The 26747-nt window shown below is 41.0% G+C and overlaps 1 protein-coding gene across 7 annotated transcripts in view; it reads left to right on the top strand.

Annotated features, from left to right (window-relative positions):
- fndc3a (fibronectin type III domain containing 3A) overlaps window positions 1–26747 on the top strand; it is a 216312-nt gene that overhangs the window by 150187 nt on the left and 39378 nt on the right. For all 7 annotated transcript variants that reach the window (XM_087993027.1, XM_087993026.1, XM_087993024.1 and 4 more), the window contains 5 exons: window positions 10596–10720; window positions 15367–15541; window positions 16626–16712; window positions 18333–18471; window positions 21358–21426. In XM_087993027.1, coding sequence (XP_087849153.1) covers window positions 10596–10720; window positions 15367–15541; window positions 16626–16712; window positions 18333–18471; window positions 21358–21426 — 595 coding nt within the window. The remainder of the gene's footprint in view (window positions 1–10595; window positions 10721–15366; window positions 15542–16625; window positions 16713–18332; window positions 18472–21357; window positions 21427–26747) is intronic.

Below are 26747 nucleotides of genomic sequence, written 5' to 3'. Positions count from 1 at the left end.
CTGCAGTACTGAAGAGTTCTGCATTGTCACAAATATCAATTGTTAAAGGAAATGGCAATGGAAAAGGCACTATTTCCCCTTGTGAGTATTGTGTTTTAGGATATCTTTATTAACTCACTCACCAGCTCGCTACATTCATTAAGATCAGGTTCCCATTCATGCATTCATAACCCATTACTCGTTATAACACTGTTTCATTCATTATATTTTACTACCATAAGATAGATCAAATTTAAAACAACCCTTTCAAATACATTATTCCATTTTCATACGTTATCAGCCCTTGCTACAAGCAGTGTTTACATCTGAATAAGTTTAGCATACAGAACAATACCATCCCTATCAGTCTCCATGAAGCATTATAATATTAATCAGCCCCTTACCAACTGTTTCCCAGGCCTGAATAGAAGACAGAGCACCAAACATTTTCCCCAATTACTATGTACTCATTAAATGCCTTTTAACTGGGCTATTATTCCTTTAAAAAACTGTTGGAGGGGATTCAAGATGGCAGCGATCCAGTAGGTCCGCCCTGCTGAGCTCTGCACCAGAATACAGACAAAGTGGTGCACTCACCCTCCCTTTAGTACCAATTGTGGTAGAAATTGTTTGTTGTTGACCCCCAGAATTGTCCTGTGTTAGTTTAAAATAGTTAGAAAAATGACTAAATGGAAGGGACTGCAAGGATTTCAGCAAGCAGGGCATTCCCCCGTAGCAACAGACGCGTCTGCAGCCGCAGTGTAAACCTTCATGAATGCCCCGGGGACTTGCCTGTGGAGCAGGGCCTGGTCTCCGAATTCGTGAAACTCCAAAAGAAGATTGATTCAGTGATGGAGGACACCTGGATCAGGCTGGAACCTATCTTGGTCATGCTGCAGAAGCATGACCAGGATATCCAGCATCTCGGGCAGCACGTCGTGAAGGTGGAGCAACGTACCACGGCCTCCAAAACTGCGGTAGAATCCACGGCAGGTCGGGTCCAGGCCCTGGAATGGCAGGTACGGACCTTGGAAGAGCAGATCAATGACATTGAAAATCAAGGTCGTCAGAAGAACATCCGTCTGGTGGGGCTGCCGGAATAGGAGGAAGAAGGCCAGCTCGTCAGCTTCTTGGAGCAATGGCTCCCGCAGTTTCTGAAGCTGAAAGTTGAAGCAGGCTGGATGCGGCTCAAGCAGGCCCAGGCCCGGCAGGCAGGCCCAGGTCGCAGTGCGCAGGCCCGGATTGGACCAGCACCTCCGCCTGGTCCTAGTTCAACTCCAGCATTACAAGGATAAGCAAATGGTACTGGAAGCCTCTAGAGCACTGGAGAAGGATGCACAATCTCTAGTATACAAAGGATCACAAATTGTGTTTTCCAAGACTTTTCTGTGGTCATGATTTGCAAGAGGAAGGCCTTTGATGAGGTAAAAAGGCAGGTGAGGGACTTGAATATCCAGTATTCCATTTTATATCAATATTACATTTCAGCCACGGAGGGTCCATGTTTAATTTTGACTCGCCAGAAAAGGCGAGTATTTGAAAATAGACTGGCTGGCTTGAATAATATGAGCAATAATGTTTACTTTGTTTTTCTCTGTAATTTGCCTGGTTGTTGGGTTTTTTTTAATATATGTGGGGGCCCTAGTTGTTTTTTCTTTTACTCTTTCTTCTCCCTTCTCTCTCCCTATCTGTTATACTTGGTATATTTTTCTCATCATTTCCTTTTCTTTCTTCTCCCTTGGTATGGGATGGGGGTGCAGGGAGTTGGGGTGGGGGGGGGAGGCATGGTTGCGGGAGATGGGGGGCTTATTATTTCTTTTCTACCAGGATTGCCTAGGGTTAAAGTATGGATAGGACAGGATGAGTGCCCACTTTTAATTTTCTTGTTATAGATGTGTGTAACTTTTTCTGACTTTGTGTTGTCTGGAACTGGGGTATGTCTTCAGCTGGAAGGAGCCATGGAGGGGTTAGTGGGTAGTATGAGCGGCCCCTGTGGGCAAGGGGGAAAGTCTCCTATCCTTTGTGTTATATGTGGTCTGTTGTAGAAGTAGCTGTTCAAAGTTTTGATTTGGTAATTTTGGTAGTTATATTTTAAAATTTATATGAACTGTTTGCTGTTTTCACTCGGTGCGCTATGAGTAAGGTTCTTCCTCCCAGGGGGCCACAGACTGTTTTGGATGGCTATGGCTAACGGTTTGTTTAAATGGTGCACCTGGAATATTAAGGGGAATCATTTACCAATTAAGAGAAAAAAGATGCTTTCAAGCCTTAGAAAAGAGAGGGTCAGTGAAGCCTTGCTGCAAAAAACACATTTAACCGATTAGGAGCATTTGAAGTTACAGCAGGGAGGATTTGGACAGATGTTTTTCTCACCCTTTAATTCAAAAAGTAGAGGAGTTGCTATACTCATCTCGGAGAATCTCCCATTTCAACTGTTAGACCAAATTAAAGGGTTTAAGGTCGGACAATTTAAGTATTGGCAGAGGCAGTTGATAAGGGTACCCTCTCTCACCACTATTATTTACATTGGTACTTGAGCCATTGGCAGAGGCCATCCAGAGGAACCCCAATGTAATTGCCCGGAGATAGGATCAGGCAGGCATAAGATTACCCTTTATACGGATGACTTTCTTCTCTTTTTAACTGATCCAATGACATCTGTGCCCCATTTAATACAAGTGATTAATCTATTCTGTTCCCTTACAGGTTATAAAACTAACTTTATGAAGCCATGCCTATGGGTGGCCTTACTAGAATACCCGATCTTGGGGATGGAACCTGTTTCCCTTTCAGGTGGTCACGGGGAGGGTTCTTGTAATTAGGCATATTTATCACCCCGGCCTTTGATCAATTATATAAAGCTAACTTTGTGCTGTTGCTAGAGAAAATAAGACAGGATCTTTGTCACTGGGAGGATCTTCTGATATCCTGGTTGGGTAGAATAGCTCTGGTCAAAATGAATGTTCTTCCTCGTTTATTATATTATATCCCATACAAATGCTCCCTTTTATGCTGCCGAGGCAAACACTCCGGAGGCTTTACAGTTGGCTTGGATCTTTCATCTGGCATCATAGGCAGCCTCTTATTAAGCTTGCCAAATTGCAGCTTCTGCAGCAGAGGTTTGGATTTCCCGGATTTTAAGAAATATCAGTTGAGTTCCTTACTGTCCTATGTGGCTGACAGGGCTTGCCTGGACCCATGGTCAATCTGGTTGGACATCAAGGCCTCCCAGCAAAATGCCCCCTCATCAATTGGTTGTTTGTGGACAAGACTGTTATGGACTATTGCAGAAATCTGACTGCCCTTAACACGGTTAAAGCATGGAGAATGATGTAGCAACCTTCCACTGTCACTCCCAGAGTAGGAATATTAGGATTCTGGCCGGGGTCGATTGTCTCTGGCTTTAACCTTTGGGAGTGTAGAGGAATCTCCTGTTTGGGAGATTTATTTGATGGGGTGGTCATGATGTCTTTCGAGCAACTGAGCCAGAAATATGAGCTATTAGGAGGGACCTCTTTTGTACTTTCAGGTTAGGGACTTTGTACAGAAAAAGACGACATTGATGGTTAGTCCCTATAAGTCATAGAGATGTACAGCATGGAAACAGACCCTTCAGTCCAACACGTCCATGCCGACCAGATATCCCAAACTGGTCCCACCTGCCAGCAGCCGGCCCATATCCCTCCAAATTCTTCCTATTCATGTACCCATCCAAATGCCTTTTAAATGTTGCAATTGTACCAGCCTCCACCACTACCTCTAGCAGCTCATTCCATACACGTGCCACCCTCTGTGTGAAAAAGTTGCCCCTTAGGTCTCTTTTATATCTTTCCCCTCTCACCCTAAACCTATGCCCTCTAGTTCTGGACTCCCTGACCCCAGGGAATAGACTTTGTCGATTTACCCTTCCATGCCCCTCATAATTTTGTAAACCTCTATAAGGTCACCCCTCAGCCTCCAACGCTCCAGGGAAAACAACGCCAGCCTGTTCAGCCTCTCCCTATAGCTCAAATCCTCCAACCCTGGCAACATCCTTGTAAATCTTTTCTGAACCCTTTCAAGTTTCACAGCTTTCCGATAGGAAGGAGACCAGAATTGCACGCAATATTCCAACAGTGGCCTAACTAAGGCCCTGTAAAACCGCAACATGACCTCCCCACTCCTGTACTCAATACTCTGACCAATAAAGGAAAGCATACCAAACGCTTTCTTCACTATTCTATCTACCTGCGACTCTACTTTCGAGGAGCTATGAACCTGCACTCCAAGGTCTCTTTGTTCAGCAACACTTCCTAGGACCTTACCATTAAGTGTATAAGTCCTGCTAAGATTTGCTTTCCCAAAATGCAGCACCTTGCATTTATCTGAATTAAACTCCATCTGCAACTTCTCAGCCCATTGGCCCATCTGATCAATGTCCTGCTGTAACCTAAGGTAACCTTCTACGCTGTCCACTACACCTCCAATTTTGGTGTCATCTGCAAACTTACTGACTATACCTCTTATGCTCACATCCAAATCATTTATATAAATGACAAAACATAGAGGACCCAGCACAGATCCTTGTGGCACTCCACTGGTCGCAGTACTCCAGTCTGAAAAACAACCCTCCACCACCACCCTCTGTCTTCTACCTTTGAGCCAGTTCTGTATCCAAATGGCTAGTTCTCCCTGTATTCCGTGAGATCTAACCATGCTAACCAGTCTCCCATGGGGAAGCTTGTCAAACATCTTGCTGACGTTCATATAGATCACATCTACCTCTCTGCCCTCATCAATCCTCTTTGTTACTTATTTAATTCAAGTTTGTGAGACATGATTTCCCACGCACAAAGCCATGTTGACTATCCCTAATCAATCCTTGTCTTTCAAAATACATGTACATCGTGGCTCTCGGGATTCCCTCCAACAATTTGCCCACCACCGACGTCAGGCTCACTGGTCTATAGTCCCTGGCTTGTCCTTACCACCCTTAAACAGTGGCACCACGTTTGCCAACCTCCAGTCTTCTGACACCTCACCTGTGGCTATCAATGATACAAATACCTCAGCAAGAGGCCCAGCAATCACTTCTCTAGCTTCCCACAGCATTCTAGGGTATGCCTGATTAGGTCCTGGGGATTTATCCACCTTTATGCGTTTCAAGACATCCAGCACTTTCTCCTCTGCAATATGGACATTTTTCAAGGTGTCACCATCTATTTCCCTACACTGTATATCTTCCATATCCTTTTCCACAGTAAATACTGATGCAAAATATTTGTTTAGTATCTCCCCCATTTTCTGCGGCTTCACACAAAGGCCGCCTTGCTGATTTTTGAGGGGCCCTGTTCTCTCTCTAGTTACCCTTTTGTCCTTCATGTATTTTTAAAAACCCTTTGGATTCTCCTTAATTGTTTTTGCCAAAGCTATCTCATGTCCCCTTTTTGCCCTCCTGATTTCCCTCTTAAGTATACTCCTACTGCCTTTATACTCTTCTAAGGATTCGCTTGATCTATACTGTCTACACCTGACATATACTTCCTTCTTTTTCTTAACCAAACTCTCAATTTCTTTAGTCATCCAGCATTCCCTATACCTACCAGCCTTTCCTTTCATCCTAACAGGAATATACTTTCTCTGGATTCCTGTTATCTCATTTCTGAAGGCTTCCCATTTTCCAGCCGTCCCTTTACCCGCCAACATCTGCCCCCAATCAGCTTTTGAATGTTCTTGCCTAATACCGTCAAAATTGGCCTTTCTCCAATTTAGAACTTCACCACCTTTTAGATCTGGTCTATTCTTTTCCATCACTATTTTAAATCTAATAGAATTATATGGAGAGGAGAGTGTTCCGGTCTGCGGGCGCTCTCTTGGTCAGTACCCTCTATCACTTGTTAGGAGGTAATGTCTTGAAGGACATTTGAGTGGCTCTGCGGAATCTGGACTCAAGAATTGGGGGTGAAAGTCTCGTCAGCGGCATGGGAGGATATTTGGGAGAATGTATGGAAGATTCCGATTTGTAATAGGACACAGGCTATTCAATTGAAGGTGCTCTACAGGTCTCATTTGCCAATGGAGCGGCTTGTGGAATTTAAGACAAAAGCGTCCCCAATGTGCCCAAATGTAAAAAAGATGTTGGCACTCTTATTTATTGCTTGTGGTCATGCCACAAATTTCGTAGGTATTGGGGTGCCATAACAAATGTTTTGGAAAGGGTCTTGGGAACTGAGGTCAAGATGGATCTTGCGTCTGCCAAATCTCCCGTCTTTGGATGCGGATGGGAAGAAACTGTTTGATATTCTTTCATTCTGAGTGAGGAAGAACATTCTAATGAGTTGGGTGTCGGAGAATCCCCTGGGACTCTCGGGGTGGCGTAGATTAGTTACGGAGCACATTCCCCTGGACTTTCTTATGAGTATGGTGCACCAGAAAGCAGAACTGTTTTGTAGAACGTGGCGGCCCTTTCTGTATTATATAGACGCAGACTTGTCGGCTATATTGGTCAGGACCTTTGTGTAGTCATGGAAGCTATGTCTGGCAGTTCAGGGGCCTCTGAGAGGAAGAATTCTGAACAAATACAGGTACGCCTACTGATGCTCCTGGTGGTGGGGAACTTTGGCGGGAGTGCGGTAACAACTGAATGTAATTTAATTTACCTTGGTTCAACTTGGCTTAATTTAGTTTGTTTTAGTTATTTATTGAATTGTAGTTTTCGTAGGTTTTTTCATCTCTTGTCAGTGGTTTGTAGAGTAGACTAGAAGTTTGTTTACTGTTATTGTCGTTATACAATAAGGTTGTTATATTGTTTTGTAGTGATTTTGTAATTTTGTCAAAAAATTTCCAAAATATAGAAACTAACTATTAAAACAGCACTTAAGTGAAATCGCACGACTAAATGAAACTCAAACTGGCAAATAGTAAATAAATCTCTCGACCCAGCTGCAGTAATCAGTTTAATAACCTTTATTCTTTTATTAAGTGCAGATACAATTTCTAACTAGCTTAGTGCACATAGGCCTAGTAGTTTTACTAACATTTACTAATTTAAAAGACAAAAGGATTAACACCTCTTAATTATGCAAGCGGACCGGACAAACACTCTTAATCCCATCAGCAGTAGCAGCCAGCATTTAGCACGTTTTAACCCATCTTCTGTTTCCCAGGACAGAAGCCCTTCAAACTTTTGTGTACTATAGATAAAACAATGTAACGCCATAGTAGTAGAATTTTAATATATGTAAGAACTGTGCATAAATGGGCTCTTGTAAGAACTGTATTTCAGGATTCTATTGCAGCCTCGAACTTGTACTGTGAATGCTGAATAAAAGAGGCTTTTTTTTGCCACTCACTGATTCCAGTCATTATTTGAACACAATCCCATACCCTCTTGGATGACTGTTAGATTTTGTGTCACCATTTTGAAAAAGAGCAGGAGAGTTATCATGGCAGATATTGAACTCTCCATAAACTTGACAAAAACAAATTAACTCAGCGTTATCATATTGTTTAAGGAGATTTACTGTATGCAAACTGGTATCAAGTTCCTTCCATTGCAGCAGTGGCTACATTTAAAATTAGTTATTGTATGTAAAGTATTTAGCCATCCAGTTGTTATGAAAGATGCTGTATAAGAGAAAGTGAAAATTGGTAAATTCATATGAGGTCTGTGCAAAATAATCATTCATTCATTCATTGACACTCTGAACAATGTACCCTTCAATCTGCAAACCCTCATGCTTACTCAGTCAAGAAGGAATGAGATGAATCTGCTTTTATGGATGGAGAGTTTCAGTGACACATCCATAGTGAGTTGCAAACTGAAATGTTGCTTGTACAACAAGCTGCAGGTGGCTGACACACATCTCAAGAATCATAGGCACTTGGTAACTGCAATTTTCATTTTGCCCTGCATTGAGTTTGTAGTTGTGGTTGCAGCAGCTGGCACATTTTAATTTTGGCTTCTTTTTTAAAAGCCAGATCATCTCCTGGATTGGTCCTCTTTGATGTAGAATAATGTACAGCGGAAACTCGATTATCCGATGGGTGGGCACTACTTCATTCAGATGATCAATTATTCAGAAAATCGATTAAATGCCTTTCTTCTGGGGCTTGGAGTTTTAAAGTCTGCTCCCTATTCAGGAGCCTGCAGCAGTGCACAGCACGCGAAACCCCATCCCCAACACTGCCCCCCAACCTGGTCCAACACCACCCCCGCCCCCAGCACAAAGCACGCGAGCACCACCCCGCCCTCTAGCACAATGTGCTTAAGCCCCCGCCCTCAACACAGCCCTCCACTGCTGCCCCAGCCCCCATTCATCCTCGGCCTCTCTCCGGGGCACCCGGACTACACACCAACAACAAGACTGCTGCTGTCTTTGGGGGGGTAAGTCTCCAAATAGTGCACAGGCACACACGCACAGCCACAGCCACACACGCAACCTTTTACTGCAAATGTTTGTCAGGTTCCATGTTTGCCCGGTACAGGACAATGTTGGAGAAATTATTCTTGGGAAGCCTGGGGAGAGTGGGTGGAGAGGTTAGGGTACACCCCTCTGTATAACTCCAGGGAAAGTGTGGAGAGAGAGAGAGAGGGCGGGAGGTCAACCATTTGGAGACGGTGCCTGTTTAATCACAGTAAACAAAAGACGCGATCGCTGCTGGAAACACGTCTTTGATGTAATGTTTCTATCGGGACCTTGAGATCTCCTTCAGGTAATCCGATTTTCGGATAAATGGTATTCGGATAATTGAAGTTTCCCTGTAGTTCCCAAAAGACCCTCTGTGGACATGGCTTCCTGCTTCAGAGGTCATCGCCATAATTCCATAGCACGTTAGACAATAGGTGCAGGAGTAGGCCATTCTGCCCTTTGAGCCTGCACCACCATTCAATATGATCATGGCTGATCATCCTTAATCAGTATCCTGTTCTTGCCTTATCTCCATAACCCTTGATTCCACTATCCTCGAGAGCTCTATCCAACTCTTTCTTAAATGAATCCAGAGACTGGGCCTCCACTACCCTCTGAGACAGAGTATTCCACACAGCCACCACTCTCTGGGTGAAGAAGTTTCTCCTCTGTCCTAAATGGTCTACCCCGTATTTTTAGCATCTAAACCTGACCTGCCCTGCCTTGCTTTCCTGGTCTCTGTGGAAGCAGTTTTTTCCAGCAGAAGTTTGTAAGTGAATAGAACAGTATTTCAACATCAAACCACTCTGTGGAAACTGTTCAAACTTGTAATCAATTATAGAAAGCCTCCGTAAACAGCTACAATCGTACCAGCAGCCAGAAGAAGTAAGTTAGCAACAAATCTGAAGTAGGCCATGATTCCTTCAACTACTATTGATGGTGGATTCTTCATTTGATATAACATAGTTGTCTGTGGTGCATACTAGTTTGTACGATGACCTGATTGCTCTATATGCTGTCAAGGTTTATTCTCAATCAACCAAGCTTGCCTGTCTTCTAGTAATCTAATTATTTAGACGGCACCTTTGTTTTTGTTTAACTAACCTAATTGATTTTACTATGATTAATGTTCCCTAAATGTTCTGTAATGACACTTGATCCACTTCATTTCCTCGAGCCAGATACAGCCATACACATTGGGTCAGAAACAGCTGATCAAGAAAATTGTGCTAAACAGGCTTCAGAGGTTCACTGTGGCTTTTCCAGCCTCTATTAGGATTGCAAAGTTTTTATTGTCACTACTGTATAGATTTGGCACCTCCTGTAACATTCAATTTGTTCATATATCTTTCCTACTAGTTTGTGAACTCTGGAATACGCCCAGAGGTGTAATGGCAAAATATAAATTTTTTTTAAATTGTTTTGAGATAATAGAGGAGATGAATTGCCTAAACAGTGTTACAGTGTTGATAGGAGAAAGTGAGGACTGCAGATGCTGGAGATCAGAGCTGAAAATGTGTTGCTGGAAAAGCGCAGCAGGTCAGGCAGCATCCAAGGAGCAGGAGAATCGATGTTTCGGGCATGAGCCCTTCTTCAACGATTCCTGAAGAAGGGCTCATGCCCGAAACGCCGATTCTCCTGCTCCTTGGATGCTGCCCGACCTGCTCCACTCTTAGTGTTGATAGTAGAGAATGGCAAGATTACTTTGTTTAAACCTTCTTCACGGAAGAAGAACATTTGATGTTAAAACTTTAGTCTCTTTGGATATTTGTTAGTCAAGCAGAGAAACTTAGTCATGAGTATCTAAAAGTTTTCTAACAGATTTATGAGATTAGCCAGGCTTAGATGTGTTTCATTGAGAATATTAAACAAAATGGTTAAGAAAATTGGGATATCTTTCTTGTAATCTTGCAAAGGCTTCTTTTCTTGAGAAGGTTAATGCCAGCAGTTCAAAAGATTACGCCATAAATTAGAAAGGCGAACATTGAATCGATTTATATGTCAATGAATTTAATGTCCAATTGAAAGTTGCTAGAGCCCAGTATACTCAGAAAAGTAAACAAACACTGAACATTTGAGGACAATTCATTAAAGTCACTGTGTATTGTGAAAGGGAATTAATGCCAAAATACATACTTGTTTCTGAAGACATGGATTTGATTAAACTAATAGCTTTTCCTTTATGCTCCTTCCTTGTATTTCTGACTAATCTGATCCATTTCACAGGGGAAAGGGAAGAATGAATTTTCCCAATGTTATTTTGGACCACAGAAACAATTCAAAGTTGTTAAGCTGTCACCAGCCACTGGATACAGATTTAAGTTAGCAGCTATAAATGAACTTGGGATGAGGTGAGTGCATTTCAAAAGATAGACATGATTTTCATAACACTGATTACAGACTATTAATAGTTTAAGTACTGGTCCAAACCTGGCCTGAATAGTAATGTGCTAATAAGACTATTCAAAAATCAATCATTTGGATGATTAATCAGAACTGAATATACAGAGTAGAATAGATGCTTGGAGATAGTCTGTGTTAGGACTGGAAAATTGTAAATAAGTGAAATCTAAGGGGATGTGAACAATTAACAGCAATTAGCTCAATAAGAAAGTAAACTTCTTGTTATCTTCAGATGCAGATAGGAGAGGGCCAAAAACTGATGTGCAGAAATGAAGACAAATGGAACATTACATTTTCTTAAACCACATCCCCCCACCCCTTCTCTTTCCCACATTTGATTAAAAAAGAAGACCCGTACTTGTATTGATCCTCTCCCAAAGTGAGGTGTGTGCATCTTGGCTGTAGATGTAGTTGAAGGATATTTGCTGGCGACTGCTGAAAAATTCCTAACTGGCATTCCATGCATTGATCCTTCTCATTCTGTAAACAGATCAAAAGATATTCCCACTGGAACTAATTCCAGGTTGTGGTATATGGTATAGAATCTGCAAAACAATTGCCATGAAGAGCCAGAAGAATCCTTGAGGCAGCTGCACATTTTTTTAAAAAGTGTGTTGTGGGATCAGCAAGATTTTATGACTAGTTCTGTAAATTTGCCTTTGTATGCAAGTTAGGATCTAGCAACTCTTTGAAATTCCTTATCCATAGCTGCATGTTGGTTCAGTGGTTAGCACTGCTGCCTCACTACGCCACTGACCCAGGTTCAATTCCACCCTTGGACACCTGTCTGTGTGGAGTGTGCACGTTATCCCTGTGACAACACTGTAGGGGTTCTATGACTCTATAAGTTTAATTATGATCTATGGAATTGGGAATCAGGGTCAAGAGCTAACATGAACTTTTCCTCTTTTTCTGTTTTACCTAGGCTGGTGTCCATTTATATACCCAACAGATAAAAATTAGTCTGAAGTTGTGCTACAAGGTCGTCATCATTCATGATCTGGATGAAATTGATTAATCCATGTTCTAAATTTGTTATATGTAGATTAATCAAAACATTGTGCGTTAACTACCCTTATTGTTTCTTATGTATTGTATCAGAGTGAAATCTGATTTACAATTTTACATAATTCAAGCAAAGCAAGCAGTCCAACATTTACATGTCTGGCCTTTATGACCAGAGTTGTGAAACCTGAAAGGGTTCAGAAAAGATTTACAAGCATGTTGCCAGGGTTAGAGGATTTGAGGTATAGGGAGAGGTTGAATAGGCTAGAGCTGTTTTCCCTGGAACATTGGAGGCTGAGGGGTGACCTTATAGAGGTTTATAAAATCATGAGGGGCATGGATAGGATAAATAAGCAAAGACTTTTCCCTGGGGTGGGGGAGTCCAGAACACGAGGGCATAGGTTTAGGGTGAGAGGGGAAAGATATAAAGAGACCGAAGGAGCAACATTTTCACGTATGAGCTGCCAGAGGAAGTGGTAGAAGCTGGTACAATTGCAACATTTAAAAGGCATCTGGATGGGTATATGAATAGGAAGGGTTTGGAGGGATTTGGGCCATATGCTGTCATGTGGGACTAGACTGGGTTGGGATATCTGGTCGGCATAGGCGAGTTGGACTGATGGGTGGGTCTGTTTCCATGCTGTACATCTCTGTGACTCAATATAGCCTGTTCCAAGGCCACCTGCTACTTGCGTTTGGAAGACGCATGTATCACTTCCAAATGAGGAGAATAAAAATTCCTTGATCTTTCAATAGCATGTTTTTTTCTTACACCACCAGCGCATTCAGTAAATGTCGCCAGCAGTATTATAGATTGTGAGAAAGCATAGTATAAATGTAAAAGCAAAATTATTCTTTTACATTCTGGCTCTATCCCTTTTAAAATATATTTCTCCTGACAATTTTGTGTCTATCACTTGTGCGCAAACGCATCTCAAAGCAAGGATCATGTAAGTTGATGTGATTGGATATTTTGAAAATGCCTTTTTAAGTAAGGACAGATGAGGTCAGTGGTCAGTTTACTTATTGATTACCGGACAGGATTTATATCAGGGAGCAATGTCGTTAATAATGTCTTCATGGTTCAACACTTGCTCCATTCTAACACGCTTAAAACAATTACATGAGGTAAGAAATTTAAAAATGGGTGATTTTTTAAGGTCAGAGTTTTAAGAGATTTTTCTTAGTCTGATGGTTATGCAATTTTGGAACATTATGCTCCAGAAGGTAGTGGGGACAGATTCATTAAATATTTTTAGTTAGACAAGTGGACATGATCTATATGGACATCAGTATGGTGTTCGACAAGGTTTCTCATGGTAAACTAATTAGCAAGGTTAGATCACATGGAATACAAGGAGATCTAGCCATTTGGATACAGAATTGGCTCCAGGGTAGAATAAAGGGTGGTGGTGGAACGTTGCTTTTCAGTCTGGAGGCCTTTAACCAGCGATGTGCCACAAGGATCGGTGCTGGGTCAATTGCTTTTTATCATTTATATAAATGCTACGGATGTGAATATAAAAGGTACGGTAAATTTGAGGTGTAGTGAATAGCGAAGAGTACAGTGGGACCTTGATTAGATGGGTCAGTGTGCCAAGGAGTGGCAGATGAAGTTTCATTTAGATAGATATGAGGTGCTGCATTTTGGAAAGGCAGATCAGGGCAGGACTTACGTACTTAACAGTAAGGTCCTGGAGAGTGTTGTTGAATAACGAGACCTCTGAGTGCAGGTTCATAGTTCCTTGCAAGTAGAGGAGCTGGAAGACTGGATAGTGAAGAAGGCGTTTGTTATGCTTGCCTTTATTGGTCAGTGCATTGAGTCCAGGAGTTTGGAGGTAATGTTGCGGCTGTACAGGACATTGGTTAGGCCACTTTTGGAATATTGTGTGCAATTCTGGTATCCATGCTATAAAAAGAATATTGTGAAACTTGAAAGGACTCAGAAAAGATTTGCAAGAATGTTGCCAGGGTTGGAGGGTTTAAGCTACAGGGAGAGTCTAAATAGGCTGGGGATATTTTCTCTGGAGGACTAGAGGCTGAGGGGTGACCTTGTAGAGGTTTAGATTAGATTACTTACAGTGTGGAAACAGGCCCTTCGGCCCAACAAGTCCACACTGACCCGCCGAAGCGCTCCCACCCAGACCCATTTGCCTATGTTTTATCCCTACACCTGACACTATGGGCAATTTAGCATGGCCAATTCACCTAACCTGCACATGTTTGGACTGTGGAAGGAAACCAGAGCACCCGGAGGAAACTCACGCAGACACTGGGAGAATGTGCAAACTCCACACAGTCAGTTGCCTGAGGTGGGAATTGAACCCGGGTCTCTGGCGCTGTGAGGCAGCAGTGCTAACCACTGTGCCACCGTTTATAAGATCATAAGGGGCAGGAATAGGGCGAATAACCAAGGTCTCTTCCCTGGGCTGGCTGAGTCCAGAACTAGAGGGCGTAGGTTTAAGGTGAGAGTGGAAAGATTTAAAAAGGATGTAAGGGGCAACTTCTCCACGCAGAAGGTAGTGCATGTATGGAATGAGCTGCCAGAGGAAATGGTGGAGGTTGGTACAATTACAACATTTTAAAAACATCTAGATGAATAGGAAAGGTTTTGGAGGGACAAAGGCCAAATGCTGGCAAATGGAACTAGATTAATTTAGAATATTTGGTCAACATGGAGTTGGACCGTAGGGTCTGTGTCCATGCTGTACAGCTCTTTGATTCCATGTATGGAATCTTGTTACAGGGAAATCAATAGTTATCGATCAGGGGTGGATAGGAATGTGGGATCTGAAACTCAAACAGATCAGTCATGACCTTATTGAAGGTGGGATTATCTTTAAGGGCGGCACGGTGGCACAGTGGTTACATTACATTACATTACAGTGTGGAAACAGGCCCTTCGGCCCAACAAGTCCACACCGACCCGCCGAAGCGAAACCCACCCATACCCCTACATTTACCCCTTACCTAACACTACGGGCAATTTAGCATGGCCAATTCACCTGACCCTGCACATCTTTGGATTGTGGGAGGAAACCGGAGCACCCGGAGGAAACCCACGCAGACACGGGGAGAACGTGCAAACTCCACACAGTCAGTCGCCTGAGGCGGGAATTGAACCCGGGTCTCAGGCGCTGTGAGGCAGCAGTGCTAACCACTGTGCCACCGTGACAGCGCAAGAGACCCGGGTTCAATTCCTGCCTCAGGCAACTGACTGTGGAGTTTGCACATTCTCCTGGTGTCTGCATGAGTTTCCTCCGGTGCTCCGGTTTCCTCCCACAGTCCAAAAATGTGCAGGTTAGATGAATTGGCCATGCTAAATTGCCCATAGTGTCAGGTTTAGAGATAAACATAGGCGAATGGGTCTGGGTGGGAGCGCTTCAGCGGGTCGGTGTGGACTTGTTCGGCCGAAGAGCCTGTTTCCACATTGTAAGTAATCTAATGTAATCTAATCTAAATGATTATGTCTGTTACTCTTTTGTATGTTTGTATGAAATGCTTTTAACTCGGCCAGAAATTTAGAGAGACATCAAATGCCAAATAGTTATGATGTGTACTGTTAAAAATGTAATACTTTCCCCAACAGTGATTTCAGTGAAGAGGTGCTTTTCTACACAACTGGCAGTGTCCCTCCAACACCAACAAGTCCTCAGCTTGTTAAAGCAGGTGTCACATGGCTGTCATTATATTGGAACAAGCCTTTGGGAACCTTATCTGATGAAGGCATCAGTTATATTTTGGAAATGGAAGATGAAACATCAGTAAGTTGATTATTTATCATCGGACACTTCTGGAGAAATTCAGGTCTGGCAAAATTTGTGAAGAGAGAAACAGGGTTAATGGTTTGAGTCCAATATGACTATATCTGACTTGAAATGTGAACTCTGTCCCTGTCTCCGTGGACACTGACAGACTTGCTGAGTTTCTCCAGCACTTGGTGATAGTTTCAGATATTCGACATCTGCGGACTTGCTTTTACTTGATTACTTATCATACCTGAATGATGACATTTGAATAAGAGATCGAAGGTGGCTTGGTGAGGTGTTCTTTTACCAATTGGGACTCGCTTCAAACTTAAACCTAAATAGAATAAAGATTCCTCCCCTCTGGCATGGAAGCTTAACTATTCAAATATATAGTGATTAGAACAGAAATTTCCTAGTGAGAAGGAGAAAAAAAATCTCTCTGCAACCTTTTTAAACTTTGGAGCCAGTACTCCACTTATGATGTAAAGACCAGTTGTGTCATATGTAAGTGGTTACCTCTGAAGTTATTTGTTGTCTGGGCCTCTGCTTTATTCTAGCCACTGAGGGCTGAGATCTCAGCTTGTCTGTTCCCATAAGCAATTGTAACTTCTGTGCTTTGAGTACTGCCAGCAAAGTAAAGAGAACAAATTAGATTGACAAGAACTGGATTGTATTCTGTTGTAGAACTAATCCATTTGGAACAAATTCTGCCAAAGTAAATGGAAGCTGAGCAATGTCTCTTGGGATAACTTGAGGATGACACTGGGTGATAAAAATGTTCTTAATTACCATTTGTTTCACCTTGAGCAAAAAATTCATCTAAGTCCTCCCACATCAACCCAGAGAACAATCCCACTTGGGTTAGAGAATAACAATGTGTTCATTTTGGATGTTATCATATTGTACCAACAAATAACTGGTAGTTCATGAACTGTTTTCTAATCCTGAGTATTTGTCTCTTGTATCAGAAGCACACTTCGATCAAAACGTTCAAACTCAAAATAGGACATAGTCTTTTAGAGTAGAGATTTGACAATGCTTAATGGACTAGCTTTTGTTTCTCACAAATTTTCATGACTATCTAAAATTTTTCCTTTAGGGATATGGATTTAAACCAAAATATGATGGTGAGGATCTTGCATGTACAATTAAAAACCTTAGAAGAAAAAGCACGTATAAATTCAGGGTAAGTATGTTGGAAAGATTTATGTTCTTAGTTGATTTGTAGAGAATTAATAACTTCTGCTCCTGCTTATAGCAACTCCTACCAGGAGATTTGTTGTCAATGTACATTGTTCTTCTGTTTTGCAATATTCCCTCACATCCTAAATGATGGATATAACTGAAAATCATAATCATTAAGCAATGTACATTTATAATGAAATATTAAATGATGATGTTGAATGCAGGATATTCTTGTTGACTATTTATAACAGAAACAACTGAACTCAGTTTTTTTGCTGAGCAAATTGAATAAGGCAGATACTATTTATAAAATTTATATTAGGCAATGTTTGAGCAGCTGTGTTAGAGCATCCAGTCTTATGGAGATGTCAATACATTTGACATATTAGTAGGCTTCATAACATATCACCTTCAACTGCCATCAGAAATATAGCCAGCATTTACCATAATAAGGAACAAGTTACAAGTCTAGCTTCTTGACATCACTGTGAAGCTGTTTTTGCTTAGCGACATTGCTTACTGATGAACATAAATGCCTGATTCTATAAAGTAGAGGAAATTGAAAAAGGAAAATACCAGTTGGTGAAAACATATTTGGTGGCCTATAAACAACTTTTACCAGTGTTTGCTGACCTTTGCTGTTTCTTAGCTCCACTGTCTTCCTTTGATTTTCCGATGTGAGATCCCTCTCGCTGTATCTATTGCATCCTTTATTGAAGGTGCTGACGCGTCATTTTCTTTTTGCTTATCACCCTTAATGGTGAACACCCTTGAGCATTCAATTCCCATCCATGGTCACCCTGCAGTTTACACCTGTCATGTCAAATGATCATATTTGATTACTTCCTTTTGTGTCATTAATTCTTCTATCTTATTGAAAATCTTGCATCCATCCAGGCAGACTGCTTTTAATTCTGTTGTCGTCTTATTTTTGCAACTTCTGGTCTTATCAAGCTAACAATAAGGGAACTGATATTTTGCCTTGTTCTGTCTCTTTAATATGTTGCAACTTGCCTCAGTTGATCCAGCACTGCCACTATTTAGTATTATTTGGTTTTTGAAGCACTGTATAGTGCAGGTTTGGAGACATTGGGAGATTTTGTTAGCTACTTTGCACACCAGATCACCAACTACTGCTTGGAGAAGGTGTCAGTTGCATTTCTTGAGGGGTTAATGGGAAGTAGCAATGGGAAAAATGGAAATTCTGTGCAAATTGGACCTGCCTGGTAACAGATTTAAAAACAGCAATGCCATTGATTCTCCTCAGCCTTGGATTATAGATGTGTCAGGGTGAGACTGCTTAAAATATATGGACTCTTAACACAAGAATGTGGGAAATTTTGGGTAATAATTTTAAAAGATGCTTCGAGGAAGGATTAAATTCATACTTCACCATACAGGTGACTTATTGTGTAGAAATAAAAACCAGTGCTGGCTCATTGTGCCTTTTCTGGAGACTGAAAATCCAAGAGAAAATTTACTTTAGTATTTCTAAAGCTATCCTAAAACAGAAGAATATAACATAAGTAAAAACATTCTCAAATGAAATGCCCCCTAATGTAACTGGTTAAATGCCAGGCTTTGTCCCTTTGGTCATTTGATGTAATGTTGTATGTTATAGGTAATTGCTTACAATTCAGAAGGGAAGAGCAACCCTGGTGAAGTCATGGAGTTTACCACCTATCCAGACAAACCTGGATCACCATCTAAACCTTCGGTGAAGGGGAAAATTCATGCTCACAATTTTAAAATTATCTGGGGTATGATGCTTACTCAGATTAACTATACATAATAACTGATTCGATCAGATACAGTGGAACCTTGAATATCCACCAAAAGAGAATGGGCCTTTTTGGCTATAATTAAATCTCCATATCAACCAACCTAATTTACCTTTTATGTTTATGTGATGTTGCAGAAATTTGAATTGCTTCATTAAGTTGTTGTAAAGTCGGTTGGGTTATCAAATAAGTTGTTGTTCTAAATTCTGTTGTCTTTTGTTCGTTTTTCATCCATAGTATTTAAATTATGTTTTGTTTAAAGCTGAGTGATTTGATCAGCTGCATCACTCCTGGAGTATCCACTCTACATCTGTCTTAAAAAAAAAAGTTAGGGTCTGGGCTACCTTCTTAAAATGTTTTGAGGGGGTCTGGCCTGGTCTGTAACAGATTACCAAGTTCTTCAGAATCTCCAGGGGTTGCAGGACAGCCTGAGCAGAGTGGAAAACTGGACCTGGTGTACTGGGCCCTCCTGGTAAACCAGGCCTTCCTGGTCAGAAAGGTATGCGGGGTGATGTTGGATTCACAGGAAAGCCGGGCCTTCCTGGAATTAATGGAAGACCAGGACCAATTGGACCAATGGGTCCTGAAAGTCACGTGGGCTCTCGTGGCATGCTTGGTCTAGAAGGTCCACCAGATCTGCAAAAATTGGAATTCCAGGGCATCTTGGTGAGATTGGACCCACTGAAGAACCTGGTATTCCAGGAAAACCTGTGACCCTGAACCAAATGGAGCACCAGGCACACCTGTACCTTCAGGTCCACAGGGTCCATCTGGTACACCAGGGGCAGATGTAATGTGGATATTCCAGCAGTGCTGCAGCTGGTCAAACCACTCAGCTTTAAACAAAACTGAATTTATTTAAACACTCTGAATGAAAAACTAACAAAAGAAAACAGAATTTAAAATACCAACTTATTTATAACCCAGCTGACTCTATTGCAACTTAATGAAGCTGTTCCAATTCCTGCAACATCCCATAAACACACCCCTTGGCAAAAGGTAAATTCACATACAAGTTCTTACAGGCAGTAGAAGTTTCAGAGAGAAAGTTCAGGCAAGAAACATCTGTTGGAAGATGGAACCTGTTCACTGTAGCTGCTTCTGTAGATCCGCAGCAGTTTTTGACTGCCTGCTAAAACAAACCAAACTAGAAAAAGAAATCCTGAACTGGGAGAACTGACCAGTCCCCTGCCATTGTTCTATTTAACCATTTTCAGGCAAATCGATACCTCTGCCTTGACAAACCCACTTGAAAAAAGTCACGGATAACATAACCTTGTTAAAGGGGCAGCAGCGTCGCACGTTACACTAGCTTAGAACTTCATACTGGCCTTCCCAAGGCCTGAATGGTCTGGTCAGATTACTCTACTGACACTGTCTGCAATTTCTCAAATGAGAACTGATCGCATGTAGTACACGGAGTAGCACCATCATTAATCAACATGAAATCATCCCAGAGAGCTGTAGTCTTTAAAATTAAAATAGAGCTTGCCTATTTAAAGTGTTGCTGAATAGAGAATGTTTTCGAAATGTAATGCCAGGTATTTAAGTAATGAATTGCTACAAGAGCTGACAGGATTGTTCCAATTGTTCTTCCCTGTAGGATTGTGTAATAGAAGATGCACATTTAGTAGGCTTTGAGTCACTGACAAGTTCCAAAAGTTGAAGTTGCTCGAAATGCATGGGGAGATTGAGTATGGAAGATTATTGACAAATTAACTTTTCCAGATGCAATTGGTCTTTCTGATAGGTGTGGACCAGTGCAGATGAAGCATTGCTTAATGGGGAGTGACAGCCCAGTGGTATTATAGCTGGACTGTTCATTCAGAGACACAGGTAATGTTCTGGGGATCCAGGTTCAAATTCCACCACGGCAGATGGAATTCAATAAAAATCTAGAATTGAGAGTCTAATTATGATCCAGTAGTCCATTGTCTACTGTCATAAAAATCTTCCTGGTTCACTAATGTCCTTTAGGAAGACAACCTGCCTCCTTGTCTGGTCTTATATGTGACTCCAGACCCACAGCAATGAGATTAACTCTTAACTACCCTCTGGGCAATTAGGGATGGACAGTAAATGCTGGTCCATCCAGCGATGCCCTCATCCTGTAAATGAATATTTAGGGAAAAAAATGAACAGAAATGTTGTTAACCACTGCTCATTGAATTCAACCAGTAATGTCACTGACACTTTTTTCTTGAAAGATCTCCAGTTGGTATCACTCTTCTGTTCCTTTCCCATAGCCCTGTAAAAATTTCAGTGTTTTCATATTTATTCTACTCCCTTTTGAAAGGGAGTTTAGGGTGAGGTGATGACCTAATGGTAGTATTACTGGACTGTTAATTTTGGGGACCCGGGTTCAAATCCTGCCATGGCAAATGGTGGAATTTGAATTAAATTTTAAAAATTAAAATCATTGAATCAAGAGCCTAATTAAGACCTCAAATCCAGTGACAATTGTTGAAAAAGCACATCTGTTTCACTAAGGTCCTTTAGGGAATGAAACAGCCATCCTGTACCTGACCTATGTGTGACTGCAAACCCACAGCCATGTGGTTAACTTTTAACTGCACTCTGCCACTTAGGGATCAGTAATACATGCTGGCCTAGCCAGAGACATCTTCATGCTGTGAATGAATTTCTAAAAATATATCAAATCTGCTTCCGCTACTCTTTCAGACAGTACGTTTTCCATCATCACAGATAATTGAGGTTCCACTGTATATGAACTCAACTACAAAAGATGTAAAATACACTCAGCGCTATCAAATTCTTTTAACAAACCCAGTTTTCTAAGTTTGTGTGCTTAAAAAAATTAGGTATCTGATCTTGTCATCATTAGTTCACTTCTTCTCTTTCCAGATCCACCTAAGGACAATGGAGGATCAGCAGTTACAAAGTATGTGGTTGAGATGTCAGTCGGTGTTAATGGTAAGACATTGTCAAATACAGCAAAGGTTTTCTTTGAACTTGTGTTTCGGCATATGTGTTTGATTTGGTTCAAATATCAAGCGCCTCAGGAATACTTGTTAATGGTGATGCAGATGCATTGTCTATGAAGAGGGGGAGATGGTGACACATTATGATGGATCTGTGTGTCTGTATATATCTGAATATATACATCTGTCTCAGAAAGGAACTGTACTGCATATATATTTAGTACTGATGAAGACAACATGTGATGTTTTCTTTATCATAATTTTGAATGTAAAATTAAATATTAGAGTGGAAGTTTTCTGCCTACATAGTCCTAAAGCATTTAGTTTGAGTGGATAATTTTTCCATAACATTGTAGAACTGATTTACTTAACACAGAGCACGAATCAACATTACCACCAATATTTCAGCTAGTAGATGTAGAATGAAGCCTGAAAAAGACAAAGTGTTTATTGCTAAATGTTGTTTGATTTATTGCACACCAGCTCCTTGGTTCTAACACTGGGCTTGTGATGTGGTGAAAAACATAGGAGGCAATGCTTCAGAGGCAAAGAAAACCCTGGTTTTATTAAAACAAGCAAAATTGAAAATATATACAATAGTTGGAAAAAAGAATATTTCAAAAATCCCAATGTTATGGATCAAGCAAAGTTGACTTATCTGACAGCTAAATCTCATCCCTATTAACCCTTGCAACCCTGACTTGGTACTGTGGTTTTAAAGTTACAGAGAGCTGTTACTTACTGTGTGTTTGGGGGGGACAGTGAGCGCGGTGGGTAGAAAACGCTAATCCCGGCGTCCTATCCTGCTTCTGTTTCCCGGAGTGTCCTGCACCGTCGGCCCCAAAGCCCACCCTTCCTCCCTGTCTAACTGTGTTGGGGCAAAGGATCTCGATGGCCTTATGCTCACCCCTGAAGTGGCTTTTGTGGGGCTGGATGATGGTGGATGTCGCTGGCGCTGCCCTGGTCAGTATCACGGCTTTCTGGTCGTTTCTCATCAGTACTTGGAGGTTTGTGAATGAGAAGATCTTTTTTTTTCTCTTTCTTTTCCTGAGTCTGATGTTTAGAGTCTGTGACTGGCTGTGGCTGATCCTTTCCACTCTGACCAAACCTCTTGCTGAATCGAATCTGCGGTACCCCAGTTACACTGACTGACGGTTCCCCTCATCTCCCGCCAAATCTGAATTTGACTACTGAGCTGTTGTTCCTCCTCTCTGGGCTGAATGAGCCTCTTGATTACTGGATGAGATGTGAATAGTTCTCAGGATGTTGCCAGGTTTGGAGGATTTGAGCTATAGGGAGAGGCTGAACAGACTAGGGCTGTTTTCCCTGGAGCATCGGAGGCTGAGGGCTGACCTTATAGAGGTTTACAAAATTATGAGGGGCATGGATAGGCTAAATCAACAAAGTCTTTTCCCTGGGGTGGGGGCATCCAGAACTAGAGGGCATAGGTTTAGGGTGAAAGGGGAAGGATATAAAAGAGACCAAAGGGGCAACTTTTTCACACAGAAGGTGGTACGTGTATGGAATGAGCTGCCAGAGGAAGTGGTGGAGGCTGGTACAATTGTAACATTTAAAAGGCATTTGGATGGGTATATGAATAGGAAGGGTTTGGAGGGATATGGGCCGGGTGCTGGCAGGTGGGACTAGATTGGGTTGGGATATCTGGTCAGCATGGATGGGTTGGACTGAAGGGTCTGTTTCCATGCTGTACATTTCTATTACTCTATGACTGTTCTATAGATTGCTTGAAAAAAATGTGGACACTAGAGCAATTGAAGTTGGCAGCACTAAAATCAGTAGATTTTTGTTAAGTTATTAAGGATTGTGCAACAAACAAATGTAAGTGGGGATGATGTACAGATTATCATTGTCTGAAAGAATGGTCTGAAAGGCATGAGTGGTTAGTGGCTAAATTGTCATGCTAGCATAGAAGGAAGTCGTTTTCTGATCTGAGAAATATAATCCTGACAGGGTTTTTTCTTTGGTACTGACGCCATTCAGCTTGCTGAACAAAAGAATTCATATGCAAAATTCTATGAGACAACATATCGTTCCAGTGCATTTGAGGGATATTTCTGAAGAAAAAATTAGTTATGTAGCTATTAGCCCATATTTTCCAGCAGCCAGATAGTTGTTATCCCAGCATAGATGTGGGCTGTGCATGGGGACCGTGCAGCATCCCCATTGTAGCATTCTGTAGGGATTGTCTGGAAAATTGAAGATTCCACTGGTAATTCCAACAACCTTGGAATCTTTCAAAAGTATCCCTTTAAATTGGAGATTTCGGACAATTCTAATGAAATGAAGTAAATAATTTTAACCCTGAACAGTTATCCTGTTAAATATGCAGCCTCCTAAGTAAGTATTCAACTCAAGAAACGTTTATTTCTATCAATTAGAGTTTCATCAACCCAAACAGCACCGCCAACAACTTCCCACCCCCCTGCCCAGTCCAGGCCTGATCTGCGTTTCACTTCCCCCTCCTTAGGCGCGGGGCCACTGCTCCCCTTCCAACACTTCAGAAGAATCTCCATCCCCATATTTCACCCCCCCCCCCCCCCCAAACTGTCAATTTCGGTGACCCTGTTGGTTAATTGTTGAAAGGTTGCTTGACCATTTTTCATCCCAAACGACATAACTTCACATTGATAAAGTTCATCCCAGTTATGCAAGCTGATATTTCTTTGACAAGTTCCATTGACTGTTCTTTTTAATGAGCCAATTTTTGTGCTATATCATACTTGACTAGTCCTCCCACACTTTCTTCTAATTGTGGAATCAGATATGAATTTGTCCCTTTGTCACTGCATTGACTTTTTTGTAATCGATACAGTCTTTATGATACATCCAGTTTCAGCTCAATCACAGTAGGTGAGTTCCAGTTACAATGATTTAATTCAATAAAGTCATTGTCCATCATAAATTCAATCTCTTCCCTCACTTGAGTTTACTTCTACAGGTTGTGTACATAAAACTGTTTTTTGGATAGCATGTATACCACTGTTAATATCATGGATTTGATTCTAACAGTTAGTAGTTTTCTGGAAAATAGTCTAAAATTCTATCTAAACTTTTAAGCACAACTCTATTATCCACTGACTATTGGAGGATCAGCATCTGAGTTTTCAACTTGTAATTCATTCTCAAATCATTGTGATATTCATTCAGTCCCCATTTCTTTCACCACTATAAGTATGCTTACGTTCTCACAATCCTCTCAGTAAATATATGCCTTTGACCTATTACTACAACACACATGCTGATTTTTTTGCCTCCTGTCTGCAGTACTTATGATGCAATTCACATCTTTGAGTTTCTTTTTGAACTGATAAGGTCCAGAGAACCTTGCTTTCAACTGTTCCCCAATGACAGATGGTAGTAGTAACACATTGCCTGTAGCAAGACTGTTATGAGCTTTGGCCTTTTTATTTCCTGTAGCTTCCATTGTTTTTTGAGCACTTTGCAAGTGCATTTTGTCCAACATGCAAGTTTTGGTTAGTTTTCTTGGAAATTTAACATATAACTCGGAAATGTAGTCGATGTGTTTTAGCTTATGAATTTAAAGGGTCCTTTGAATTCATGTTTATATATCCTTAAAAGGATTAGTCCTGTTAATGCAGTATAAGTATCCTTAATGGCAAACAGTGCCAAGGGAATTAGGACATTCCTGACAATAATTTGGTACCATTTTTCTAATGCTCCTTAAGATATTCTGAAGATGTAAATTGTTTTATTCTTACCAAACGAATTCATTGTTTCTTTGAATATTTTGACATTAAGTTTAAATGTTGATCTGATTTTTTTTGGGTAATCCATATCTTGTTTACAAATTAACCAACTTTTCTATTATCATTTTTGTCATAAATTTCCTCACGAACACTGCCCCAGTGGATCTTGCAGAAATAGCCAGAATTTGTGAAAAAATACCGGTTTGCACATTTGGTGTTAGGTAGGACTTTACACAATTTATTAAGGCTCTGTGAAAGGGTTTTTTGAAAACTGATATCAGAATGAAAGGAGTGGGTTCCACTACCTGACATGTAAAACATCATTTGGCAAAATTTAGCCACATCTTTATGGAATTCCAGCCAATAATTTTTTTTTGTATTTTAGCCTGCATTTTCCAAGTACCTAAGTGGCCAGCCATTGGAATTTCATAAGCCATTTAAATTTAATTATAGTACTAAAGTGGAATTGACACCTAATGGACTGCTGCTAATAATCATTGGATGATATTTGAAATGGACTCCATTTTCTTATTAGCATTTGTATTTTCAATAATACTAAAGTATTATTATAACTTAAAGTTGGTTTAATTTAATTTTTAAACAAGGTATGGATTACCCAAAGAAATACAGTTAGATCAACATTTAAACTTGATATCCAAGTTTTGTCAGGTATTGATTCTGGTTCAGTTGTTGAGTGGACTGTTTATTACAGCACTTTCAATTCAGATTGTTTAGATTTATTGTCATATGCATTGTAGTACAGTATAGGAGTAAAGTGAAAAGTGTACACAGTCGCATTCTTCCACCTTAGTATGCATAAAACAGGACTAAAAACAGAAGCAACAATAAAACACAGCCAAAAGAAAAGGAAATGTCCAAATCACTTCCACGCTTATGCCATGAGTCCTGTCCACCAGAAAAACAAAGCCACAAGTCCATCCCTCAGTCTGTGATCACTCAGCTCTGAGTCCCTGCTTGCCGCCACAGTCTGAATGCCTCCACCATCAAATACCTGGGCCTAGCCATACCCTGGAACTGCACTACAGCCACTGGAACTATGTCATAATTCACGCTTTATCTGTTGTATTTCTATTAAAGAAATCAAATAAATTTGTCAGCCTCATTCTCTTTTCCTTTAAACATTATTTAAATTTTCAAAAATAGTGTCACACAACTGGATTTCTATATCATCTCTCCTTTTTGTAAGCTCATCCTCTTCCTGTCTAATTCTATGCCCTGAGGTCTGCTTAAGCCACAGTCAGGAAATAATCCAGGATATTCCTCCTCTTTCTTTTATTTTTATACACCCTTGATGAGGCCTTTATGTTTGAAACAGATATTGATTCTTCAAGATAATATCACGTCCTTCTGGAGGGATTTGAAGCACTATCCCAACTACGAATACTTCATTTACTAAACCACGCTCTAATACAACTCCTTTATAATGGGACCAGTTTCTAAAGTCTATGTATACTTCCATTTACTAACTCCTCTGGAAGATAATTAGAGTCATAGAGATGTACAGCATGGAAACACACCCTTCAGTCTAACTCGACCATACCAAGCAGATATCCCAACCCAATCT

This window comes from Chiloscyllium plagiosum, unplaced genomic scaffold, assembly GCF_037043375.1.
Source record: "Chiloscyllium plagiosum isolate Xiang-an unplaced genomic scaffold, Cpla_swu_hap1 HiC_scaffold_12, whole genome shotgun sequence".
In the NCBI taxonomy this organism is placed as follows: domain Eukaryota; kingdom Metazoa; phylum Chordata; class Chondrichthyes; order Orectolobiformes; family Hemiscylliidae; genus Chiloscyllium; species Chiloscyllium plagiosum.
Note: the sequence above shows the minus strand (reverse complement) of the source record. Positions and strands in the feature narration are given on the sequence as shown.